Source organism: Panulirus ornatus, chromosome 12 (assembly GCF_036320965.1).
Source record: "Panulirus ornatus isolate Po-2019 chromosome 12, ASM3632096v1, whole genome shotgun sequence".
NCBI lineage: Eukaryota > Metazoa > Arthropoda > Malacostraca > Decapoda > Palinuridae > Panulirus > Panulirus ornatus.
Window position 1 is genome coordinate 68,668,290 of NC_092235.1, and position 12,761 is coordinate 68,681,050.

Sequence of the window (12,761 nt, forward strand, 5' to 3'; positions counted from 1 at the left end):
ACTGCTTTTCCTTTAAAAAAAAGAAATTATGGAAATGGCATAAGTATTATGCCAAATGGGAACATCAATGAAGGGGGCTAATGGGGAGGTAATAACAAGTAGTGGTGAAGTGAGGAGATGAAGTGAGTATTTTCAAGGTTTGTTGAATGTGTTTGGCGGTAGAGTGGCAGAATAGGGTGTTTTGGTCGAGGCGGTGTGCGAAATGAGAGGGACTGGGGGAATGGTTTGTTAAACAGAGAAGAGGTAGTAAAAGCTTTGCGGAAGATGAAAGCCGACAAAATGGCGGGTTTGGATGGTATTGCAGTGGAATTTATTAAAAAAGGGGGTGACTGTGTTGGTTAGGATATTCATTATATGTATGGCTCATGGTGAAGTGCCTGAGGATTGGCGGATTGCATGCATGGTGCCATTGTACAAAGGCAAAGGGGATAAAGGTGAATGTTCAAATTACAGAGGTATAAGTTTGTTGAGTATTCTTAGGAAATTATATGGTAGGGTATTGATTGAGAGAGTGAAGGCATGTACAGAGCATCAGACTGGTGAAGAGCAGTGTGGTTTCCGAAGTGTTAGAGGATGTATGCATGAAGATTTTGCTGTGAAGAGTGTATGTGAGAAATACCTAGAAAAACAGATGGATTTGTATGTAGCATTTATGGATCTGGAGAAGTTTTTATTAAGGATGTAAGGCATGTGTAGGAATAGGAAGAGAGGAAAGTGATTGGTTCTTGGTGAATGTCGGTTTGTGGCAGTTCTCAGTGAATGTCGGTTTGCGTCAGGGGTGTGTAATGTCTCCATGGTTGTTTAATTTGTTTATGGATGGGGTGGTTAGGGAGGTGAATGCAAGAGTTTTGGAAAGAGGGGCAAGTATGCGGTCTGTTGTCGATGAGAGGGCTTGGGAAGTGAGTCGGTTGTTGTTCGCTCATGATACAGCGCTGGTGGTTGATTCGGGTGAGAAACCACAGAGGTTGGTGACTGAGTATGGTAGAGTGTGTGAAAGAAGAAAGCTGAGAGTAAATGTGAATAAGAACAAGGTTATTAGGTTCAGTAGGGTTGAGGGACAAGTTAATTGGGAGGTAAGTTTGAATGGAGAAAAACTGAAGGAAGTGAAGTGTTTTAGATATCTGGGAGTGAATTTAGCAGTGGATGGAACCATGGAAGTGAGTCACATTGGGGGAGAGGGTGAAGATTCTGGGAGCATTGAAGGCGAAAACATTATCTCATAGAGCAAAAATAGATATGTGCGAAGATTCTTTGAGCATTGAAGAATGTGTGGAAAGCAAGAACATTATCTCAGAGAGCAAAAATGGGTATGTTTGAAGGAATAGTGGTTCCAACAATGTTATATGGTTGTGAGGCATGGGCTATAGATAGGGTTGTGAGGAGGAGGGTGGATGTGTTGGAAATTAAATGTTTGAGGATAATATGTGGTGTGAGGTGGTTTGATCGAGTAAGTAATGAAAGGGTGAGAGAGATGTGTCTCAATGAAAAATGTGTGGTTGAGAGAGCAGAAGTGGGTGTATTGAAATGGTTTGGTCACATGGAGAGAATGAGCGAGGAAAGATTGACAAGAAGGATATATGTGTCAGAGTAGAGGGAACGTGGAGAAGCGGTAGACCAAATTGGAGGTGGAAGGTTGGAGAGAAAAAGATTTTGAGCGATCGGGGCCTGAACATACAGGAGGGTGAAAGTTGTGCAAGGAATGGAGTGAATTGGAACTATGTGGTATACCAGGGCCGACGTGCTGTCAGTGAATTGAACCAGGGCATGTGAAGTGTCTGAGGTAAACCATGAAAAGTTTTGTGGTGCCTGGATGTGGAAAGGGAGCTTTGGTTTTGGTGCATTATACATGACAGCTAGAGGCAGTGTGAACAAATGTGGCCTTTGTTGTCTTTTCCTAGCGCTACCTTGCGTGTGCGTGGGGGGAGGGGGGTGGTATTTCATGTATGGTGGAGTGGTGACGGGAGTGGATGAAGGCAGCAAGTATGAGTATGTATATGTTGAAATGTATATGCATGTATATGTGCATGTGTAGGCATTTCTGTATATACATATTGGAAAGGATCACAGTTTTGCACATGATCAAGGTATTTCTATGAGTCTCCCCTGATGATGTGATTATTACATGAAAGTGCACTTGGGAACTTATCGTGTTTCATTTTCCCCGTGGACTCAAAGGAGTATATACATTTGTATTTTGGTGGGTTGGGCCGTTCTTTTGTCTGTTTCCTTGCGCTACCTTGCTGACGTGGGAGACAGCGACTAAGTATAATGAATATAAGTGAATAATTATGTCAGTGTTTGTTCACTGTACTTCTGGCATATATAACAAACACAGTGGGAAAACCTCATTATAATAGAAAAAAAGTGTGCTCAACTAGTCACATTTTAAAACTTAGTGACAAATGAAGACAGCAGTAATAACAGCTAGACCAGGCCATTGTGAAAGAAGCTTGTCTTGTATTGCACTTGAGTAGAATTTATCCCCCAACCTAGCATTAGGCATTCATATATTATCAAGATTGTTTTCAGCATAAAATCATGCAAATATACAAATTATTTCAATTTTGATTGGTAACACTGAATTTTTGGTAACACTGATTTTTATGAAGTTATGATTGGTTGGATTTTGACATGAACCTTTTCCGATCTTGTTAAATGATGATTTTTTCATGCAGTCCTCGATTCATGATGATTCCATTACCAGGTGCAGTGTATCATGCCTCATGGTGTTAATCAGAAACTAATTTAGTATTCACCCATTATAGGACATTTGGATATGCAATACAACAAACATTATGGGTAACCATAGGTCACTCATACTTTTTCGCTGTTCTTGGTATTTTTTGTCATATAGTACTTATAAATTGGATTTGTTTAAAAAAGTATAGATAGAACTTTTCCAGATCTTATACCTGACCAGATTTTTTTCTGTTCAGACAAAGAATATTTGAACATTTAATAAGTGTATATTCTTGTGTCTCAGGTGCGTGGGAAAGATGGTGTTGGGGCATTAATGGACAGCATGGAGCTAGAGAGGCAACGAGGTATCACAATTCAGAGTGCTGCCACATACACTATTTGGGATGGTCATAATATTAACATCATAGATACACCAGGTTTGTGACTAAAATAGATTTCACAATTGAAATTCAGCTTTCAGAAATGATGAATTTTAGTCCCTTTCTAGGATCTCCAGTTTTATGTTGTATATATGCCATGAGACTTCTTTGAATTGATACCTCAAAGTTCAGACAGATTGTAAATAATTTATATTGAAAAAGATTTTAGAGCTGTTATCGAACTAGAGAAATTAGAATTAAATTAATGCTGGATGACTCAACATTCAACTTTCTGTGTCATAGTTATACTAATAGCGAATAGTTTGAAAGAAAAAGAAAGAAAGAAGTTATACTAATTACAAAATTTTAAGTAATTTTCATACAACTCTTGTTAATGGATTTTGATTATGTAAAATGAGGGTTTCAAATATGTTGGTAAGATTACATTTTTTTTAATGGCATAACTATCATTGGGCATTTACTGTATTGTTTATCCTAATCTTAGTACAGAGACTTTGAAATGGTTGACCGCTTGTTGTATGCCCCATTAACTTATTTTTTTACCTAGTAATTAGCCCATTGTTACTAGAGTCATACCTCAGCTTAAAAAAAAAGCACTCATGTCTGTGAGGGACTGTTTTAAATGGGTGGAGGCAATCAAAGAATTACTTCTCATTTCAAACCCTACTTTATTTTTCAGAGAACAGTGTTATCATTTCAGTATCCTTTATCTACATCCCCTGAGCCTAGTTCTTTACTCTTTTGTTTTTCCTAGTTGTCAAAGCATTTCATATTCTTTTCATGCATTTTTGTTTAAATTTGCAAAAGGGCTCTTATCATTTACTTTTTAGGCAAATGAGAAGAGAGAATTCTATAGCAAATATTCTAATTACCTCCTGAATGGTGGAAACTCATATTCAATTGCCATTACTTAGAATACCTGAAAATTATGAATGCAGTCATATCTTAATTGTTATAAGGGCATTGTGACATAGAGATGCACAGTGTTTTAAACACATATGATAATCTTTGTGATTTTTTGTAGAATCCAAGCCCTGGTTCAAGGACCATTAGTTTTATATTTTTTGCTGCTTCACACTGCTTACCTGAGAAAATCAGAGAACCTCTCTCATCCTTCTCATAGCCATAATGTCATCTGTCTTGTGAAAGTATGATGAATGCAACTTATTTTTTAAGATTATATGTAAATCTTGAATACATAAATAAATCTTGGAATGATAGTCATTAGGGAAAATTTGTTGTGGAAGTACTTTTATTGGCGGCAGAGATCAATTTTGTTTTGTTAAATGAGATCTGATCCTGAAAATTCTTTGTTTGGAACTGAAAATTTATTAATTATTTGTTATTGTGTTTCAGGTCATGTTGACTTCACAGTGGAAGTTGAACGAGCCTTGCGGGTGTTAGATGGGGCAGTATTGGTATTGTGTGCAGTAGGTGGTGTTCAGTCTCAGACTTTAACTGTTAACAGGCAAATGAAGAGATACTCAGTTCCTTGTCTAGCATTTATCAATAAATTGGATAGAATGGGAGCAAACCCCTATCGCGTGTTAAACCAGTTGAGGTGAGCTTCAAAATATGACGTACAGTTGAATTACCTGAAAATTTTTTATGTAATTGGAGTAATTATGTTACCTATATTTTGAATTTTCAGCCTTGAATGAATATATTTTTTTATCATTATTATACTTTGTTGCTGTCTCCCGCGTTAGCAAGGTAGCGCAAGGAAACAGACAAAAGAATGGCCCTACCCAACCACATACGCATGTATATACATACACATCCACACACGCTTATATACATACCTATTCATTTCAACTTATACATACACAGACATATACATATATACACATGCACATAATTCATACTTGCCTTTATTCATTCCTGTCGCCACCCCGCCACACATGAAATGACAACCCCCTCCCCCCCGCACGCTCAAGGGGTAGTGCTAGGAAAAGACAACAAAGGCCACATTTGTTCACGCTCAGTCTCTAGCTGTCTCGCTGTCATATATAATGCACCGTTTCCCAGTGCTAGGAAACAGACAAAGAATGGCCCATCCATTCATATATACATATATAAACATACATGCCCACATATGCACATGTACATACATATACATATCAACGTATACATATATACATATATAGGAATATATACATACATAGGAATATATACATATGTACATGTTCATGCTTGCTTGCCTTCATCCATTCCTGTCGCTACCCCGCCCCTTGCTTCAGCGAGGTAGCACCAGAAAAAGAGACAAAAAAGGCCACAGTCATTCACACTCAGTCTCTAACTGTCGTGTGTAATGATATGTATATGTGCATGCATGGGCACTTATGCAAACATACATGTGTCATAGAAGGCAACTAAAGGGGGTGGGAGTGGGGGGCTAGAATTCCTCCTATCCTCGTATTTTCAATTTCTAAAAGGGGAAACAAGGAGTCAAGTGGGCAGTGCTGATCTTCCTCAAAGGTTCAGATTGGGGTGTCTGAATGTTTGTGGATGTAACCAAGATTAGAAGAAAGGAGAGTTAGGTAGTGTGTTTAAGGAAAGAAACCTGGATGTTCTTGTTCTGAGTGAAACAAAGCTCAAGGGTGAAGGGGAAGAATGGTTTGGAGAAGTCTTAGGAGTAAATTTAGGGGTTGGTGAGAGGACAAGAGCTAAGGAAGGAATGGCACTACTCCTGAAGCAGGAGTTGTGGAAGTGTGTGATAGAGTGTAAGAAAGTAAATTCTAGATTGATGTGGCTAAAATTGAAAGTGGATGTAGAGAGATGGGTGGTTATTGGTGCTTATGCACCTGGTCATGAGAAAAAGATCATGAGAGGCAAGTGTTTTGGAAGCAGCTGAGTGAGTGTGTCAGCAGCTTTGATGCATGAGACTGGGTATTAGTGATGGGTATTTAAATGTGAAGGTGAGTAATGTGGCAGTTGAGGGTATAATTGGTGTATATGGGGTATTCAGTGTTGTGAAAGGAAGTGGCGAAGAGCTTGTGGATTTGTGTGCTGAAAAAAGACTGGTGATTGGGAATACCTGGTGTAAAAAGAGATATACATAAGTATATGTATGTGAGTAGGAGAGATGGTCAGAGGGCATTAATGGATTACATGCTAATTGATAGGCATGTAAAAGAGAGACTTTTGGATGCTAATGTGCTGGAGGCAAAGGTGAAGATTTGTAGAGGTTTTCAAAAACGAAGAGAAAATGTTGGGGAAAAGAGTGGTGAGAGTAAGTGAGCTTGGAAAGGAGACTTGTGTGAGGAAGTACCAGAAGAGATTGATTGTAGAATGGCAAAAGGTGAGAGCAAATGACATGAGGGGAGTGAGTGAGGAATGGGATGTATTTAGGGAAGCAGTGATGGCATGTGCAAAAGATGCGTGTGGCATGAGAAAGTTGGGAGGTGAGCAGATTAGAAAGGGCACTGAGTAGTGGGATGAAGAAGTAAAGTTGTTAGTGAAAGAGAAAAGAGAGGCGTTTGGATGATACTTACAAGGAAGGAGTGCAAATGACTGGGAGATGTATAGAAGAAGGCAGCAGGAGGTCAAGAGAAAGGTGCAAGGGTTGAAAAAGAGAGCAAATGACAGCTGGGGTGAGAGAGTATCGTTAGACTTTAGGGAGAACAAAAAGGCGTTTTGGAAGGTGAATAACGTGCGTAAGATAAGAGAATAAATCAGGACATTGGTGAAGGGGGCAAGGGGGGAACTAATAACAGGTAGTGATGAAGTGAGAAGGAGATGGAGTGAGTATTTTGAAGGTTTTTTGAATGTGTTTGATGATAGAGTAGCAGATATAGGGTGTTTTGGTTGAGGTGGTGTGCGAAGTGAGAGGGTCAGGGGGAATGGTTTGGTAAACAGGGAAGAGGTAGTGAAAGCTTTGCAGAGGATGAAATCCAGCAAGATGGCAGGTTTGGATGGTATTGCAGTGGAATTTATTAAAAAAGTGGGTGACTGATTGGTTGGTTAGGATATTCAGTGTATGTATGTTTCATGGTGAAGTGCCTAAGGATTGGCAGAATGCATGCATAGTGATATTCTACAAAGGCAAAGGGGATAAAGGTGAGTGTTCAAATTATAAGGGTATAAGTTTGTTGAGTATTAAGAATATATGATGTGGGAGGCAAGTTGTTAGAAGCGGTGAAAAGTTATTATCGACGATGTAAGGCATGTGTATGAGTAGGAAGAGAGGAAATTGATTGGTTCTCAGTGAATGTTGGTTTGCGGCAGGGGTGCATGATGTCTCCATGGTTGTTTAATTTGTTTATGGATGGGGTTGTTAGGGAGTTTTGGGAAGAGGGGCAAGTATGCAGTCTGCTGTGGATGAGAGAGCTTAGGAAGTGAGTCAGTTGTTGCTCGCTGATGATACAGCGCTGGTGGCTGATTCATGTGAGAAACTGCAGAGGCTGGTGACTGAGTTTGGTAAAGTGTGTGAAAGAAGGCTGAGAGTAAATGTGAATAAGAGCAAGGTTATTAGGTACAGAAGGGTTGAGGGACAAGTCAATTGGGAGGTAAGTTTGAATGGAGAAAAACTGGAGGAAGTGAAGGTTTTAGATATCTGGGAGTGGATTTGGCAGCGGATGGAACCATGGAAGCGGAAGTGAGTCACTGGGTGGGGGAGGGGGCGAAGGTTCTGGGAGCATTGAAGAACGTGTGGAAGTTGAGAACATTATCTTGGAGAGCAAAAATGGATATGTTTGAAAGAATAGTAGTTCCAACAATGTTATATGGTTGCAAAGCATGGGCTATAGATAGGGATGTGTGGAGGAGGATGGATGTGTTAGAAATGAAATGTTTGAGGACTATGTGGTGTGAGGTGGTTTGATCGAGTAAGTTATGAAAGGGTAAGAGAGTTGTGTGGTAATAAAAAGAGTGTGGTTGAGAGAGCAGAAGAGGATGCATTGAAATGGTTTGGTCACATGGAGAGAATGAGTGAGGAAAGATTGACAAAGAGGATATATGTGTCAGAGGTAAAGGGAACAAGGAGAAGCGGGAGACCAAATTGGAGGTGGAAAGATGAAGTGAAAAAGATTTTGAGCGATTGGGGCCTGAGCATACAGGAGGGTGAAAGGTGTGCAAGGAATAGAGTGAATTGGAACGAGGTGGTATACCGGGGACGATGTGCTGTCAATGGATTGAACTAGGGCATGTGAAGTGTCTGTGGTGAACCATGGAAAGTTTAGTGGTTCCTGGATGTGGAAAGGGAGCTTTGATTTTGATGCATTATACATGACAGTTATAGACTGAGTGTGAGTGAAAGTGGCCTTTTTTTGTCTTTTCCCAGCACTACCTCGCAGGGGGGGATGCTATTTCATGTCTGGTGGGGTGGTGACAGGAATGGATGAAGGCAGGAAGCATGAATAAGTACATGTGTATATATGTATATATGTATATGTATATGTATGTATATGCCTCGCTAATGCGGGAAATGGCGAATAGTATGAAAGAAAGAAAAGAATATATATATATATATTATCCCTGGGGATAGGGGAGAAAGAATACTTCCCACGTATTCCCTGCGTGTCGTAGAAGGCGACTAAAAGGGGAGGGAGCGGGTGGCTGGAAATCCTCCCCTTTCTTGTTTTTTTTTTAATTTTCCAAAAGAAGGAACAGAGAAGGGGGTCAGGTGAGGATATTCCCTCTAAGGCCCAGTTCTCTGTTCTTAACGCTACCTCGCTAACGTGGGAAATGGCAAATAGTATGAAAAAAAAAAAAAATGTATATGTTGAAATGTATAGGTATGTATATGTGCATGTTGGAATTTATGTGTATACATGTGTATGTGGGTGGGTTGGGCCATTTTTTCTTCTGTTTCCCTGCGCCACCTCGCTAATGCAGGAGACGTCGATTAAGTATAATGAATAAGAACGAATGTACATTATTGCTCTTAGTGAAAACTTTGTAAACGATACTTTCTAGCATAGTGACATTTTTATGATTGCCATTTTTGTGGACTTTTCAGAAATAGTTCATTATTGGCTAAAGTTATGCATTAGTTTTACCGTCACCATTTAACAGTTTCACAGGTAAGCTTGCTTCAAGCTTATAAGTGTTTCAGCTTAGTATTAACTGTATTTTTATCAGAATAATAACTTGCCTTTTCCAACAGGTCCAAACTGCACCACAATGCAGCTTTCGTGCAACTTCCAATTGGTTTAGAGAGTAATGTGAAAGGAATTATTGATCTGGTGGATCAGAAAGCAGTTTACTTTGAGGGTGATTTTGGGTAAGTAGATAACTGATCAAAGTGTTTGATTAAGGGTTTGTAAACATAGATATGATTGATGAAGCTTTTTACAGCATATGGAAGAAAATTGCCATTGTGTAATAGAATATTGAATAGTATGAAAAAAAAAAAAAAAAAATATGATCCAGTGAGTAGTATATGGAAAGAGAATATTCAGTGATTGTCAGACTCTTTTGTGAAGAAGCAATAGATGGAATACTGAATTTCTTGAATAGATGAAAATATTTTAGGTAAATAGGAAGGGGAAGCAAAACATGGATAAAAGAAATTGTGGAAAGATTAAGTCATAAGGAAGAATGCAATTGCTAGTGTTTTTGTATGATTATTTCTTTAATTTGTTAGTTGAGGCTATTATGAAAATTGGTGATGGGTTTAGGAAAAAAGGAAATGATGTGTATGTAACAAGTGGTGAAAGTGAGAGTTTGGAAAAGTGACTTATATGCAGAGATATTTCAGAGATTGAGAGAAAAATGGCCCAGAGTGAGTGAATGAAATTAGGGGAGTGGAGGGTGTTAAGGGAAGTATAGAAGTGTGTGAAATGCAGATGATGGGGTATGGATGTGTAAGAAAAGTTTGTAATTAGAGGATTGAGAGTTAAATCTTTATTGAGCAGTAAAGAAAGGTATATGGAAAGGAATGTGCAAGGAAGTAGTGTGAATTTTTGGAAGAGTATAAAAGAAAGTGGTAGGGGTCGAGAGGTGTGAGGGCAAATGAGAGATGAGAGTATTGATGAACTTCACAGAGATGAAAGAAAATTAAGATGAATAGTGAGGAGAACAAGAAAACAAATGTGAGCAAAAGTGAGGAGAGCCAATGGAGAAGTGGAAGCAGACAAAGATGTGAAAGAAGGTGGAATGAATATTTTGAAGGACCTCTGAATGTTTTAGATGCTAGGGAGGCAGATGTTGTGAGTTTAAGATAAGGTGGCATGTAAAGTGAGTGTTAAGGCACTTGGTATGTTGAAAAGTGAAGAGGTGAATATATATATGTGAATGAAACAACAGAAGGAGCTTAGCAAATATTTTTCTCTGAAGGCTCAGTCATCTGTTTATCTGCTTTAATGTGATGCAAAACAAGGCAAAAAATTAAAAAATGACTTCAGGGCAAGAGGTAGGCTAATGTCATGTTTTTACTCTAATGCATGTGGTACACTAATGTCATCTTTTGGCTCTAAAGCCTGAGGTATACTAATTTCATCTTACTGTACCCTGTTGTAACAAATATTTGTCAAGTAATGTGCTCTAATGTAGTCTTTCGTATGACTGGCCAAATCATGTTCAGAGTGACGATTGAGTCTTACACGCTTGCAGTGGCTTTTATATCTTTACATTTTGTGCTGTGATATGTAACATTGCTTTTATTCCCTGTCAGAACTGTTGTTCGTGAGGATGAAATCCCAGGTGATATGAGAGCTGAGGCAGAAGAGCATCGCATGGAACTTATCGAACATTTATCCAATGTTGATGATGTTATTGGGGAAATGTTCTTGGGTAAGAGGTTTTGCCTATAAATGACCACATTTTGATCGAGAATAGTGATAGAAGTGCATTATCAAAGGTAAAAGTCATATAAGTTCAGCTTACTTTTAACAAGAGTTTCTTCATTTTTCATGATTTGCATGATTTTTTTTCTTTTTGTAAGTAACGTAATCCAGTATAAGTTGTTGCTTTAATCAAAGCCAGTGTTAAATGTTGTTTTAGAAATCCATGATGTATAACAAAGCAGAACTTGTTTGTTCTTGATAAATATAAGCCACAGATAAACAGTTATTTTCCTTACAAATATACAGAAGAGAAGACCCCAACCCAAGCAGAGCTTCATGCTGGTATTCGACGTGCATGTCTGCAGCAGACCTTTACTCCAGTTTTTGTTGGAACAGCATTAAAGAATAAAGGAGTTCAGCCACTTCTGGATGGTGTGCTTAGATACTTGCCAAACCCAAGTGAAGTGAAAAATTTTGCCCTTCAGGAAAATAAGAAGGGGTTAGTTTTAATCATATGGTTTTATATGTTAAAGAGTTAAGCAGATGGAGAGAGGAAGCATAGCTTAGTAACTATTTAGTAACTATATCATATATCCTTTTTTATAGTTCCATATCACCTCATCATTACATATTTTCTTGAATACTTCCTTAGTGAAACCATATCTTCATTGAAGTTTCTTTTTTATTTTCCACTTTTATCCTCATCCACCTGTGAGTAAATCAGTCTCCATCATTTGTATTTTACTACCCATCCATCTGTTTTGCACATGCATTACCCAGGGGATAGGGGAGAAAGAATACTCCCCACATATTCCATGCATGTCGTAGAAGGTGATTAAAAGGGGAGGGAGCAGGGGGCTGGAAATGCTCCCCTCTCATTTTTAATTTTCCATAAGAAGGAACAGTGAGGATGTTCCCTCTAAGGCTCAGTTCTCTGTTGTTGACGCTGCCTCACTGATGTGGGAAATGGCCTAAGTATGATAAAGAAATAAAATGTATATTATTATACTTAACTGCCATCTCCTGCTTTAGCGAGGTAGGGCAAGGAAATGGATGAGGAATGGCCCAACCCACCCACATACACATGTATATACATAAACACCCACAGTATACATACATATACATTTCAATTTAGACATATACATACATATACATTTCAATTTATACATATATACACATATATATACATATATATACATATATATGCACCTGGGCATGAGAAGAAAGATCAAGAGAGGCAAGTGTTTTGGGAGCAGCTGAATGAGTGTGTTAGTGGTTTTGATGCACGAGACCGGGTTATAGTGATGGGTGATTTGAATGCAAAGGTGAGTAATGTGGCAGTTGAGGGAATAATTGGTATACATGGGGTGTTCAGTGTTGTAAATGGAAATGGTGAAGAGCTTGTAGATTTATGTGCTGAAAAAGGACTGATGATTGGGAATACCTGGTTTAAAAAGCGAGATATACATAAGTATACTTATGTAAGTAGGAGAGATGGCCAGAGAGCGTTATTGGATTACGTGTTAATTGACAGGCGTGCGAAAGAGAGACTTTTGGATGTTAATGTGCTGAGAGGTGCAACTGGAGGGATGTCTGATCATTATCTTGTGGAGGCTAAGGTGAAGATTTGTATGGGTTTTCAGAAAAGAAGAGTGAATGTTGGGGTGAAGAGGGTGGTGAGAGTAAGTGAGCTTGAGAAGGAGACCTGTGTGAGGAAGTACCAGAGAGACTGAGTACAGAATGGAAAAAGGTGAGAACAATGGAAGCAAGGGGAGTGGGGGAGGAATGGGATGTATTTAGGGAATCAGTGATGGATTGCGCAAAAGATGCTTGTGGCATGAGAAGAGTGGGAGGTGGGTTGATTAGAAAGGGTAGTGAGTGGTGGGATGAAGTAAGAGTATTAGTGAAAGAGAAGAGAGAGGCATTTGGACGATTTTTGCAGGGAAAAAATGCA

At 38.9% G+C, this 12,761-nt stretch overlaps 1 protein-coding gene across 1 annotated transcript in view; it reads left to right on the top strand.

The window, feature by feature from the left end:
* Positions 1-12,761, top strand: part of mEFG1 (mitochondrial translation elongation factor G 1) — a 53,475-nt gene that overhangs the window by 2,146 nt on the left and 38,568 nt on the right. Inside the window, 5 exon segments of the mRNA XM_071668181.1 lie at positions 2,984-3,116; positions 4,437-4,641; positions 9,187-9,303; positions 10,696-10,814; positions 11,114-11,306. Coding sequence (XP_071524282.1) covers positions 2,984-3,116; positions 4,437-4,641; positions 9,187-9,303; positions 10,696-10,814; positions 11,114-11,306 — 767 coding nt within the window.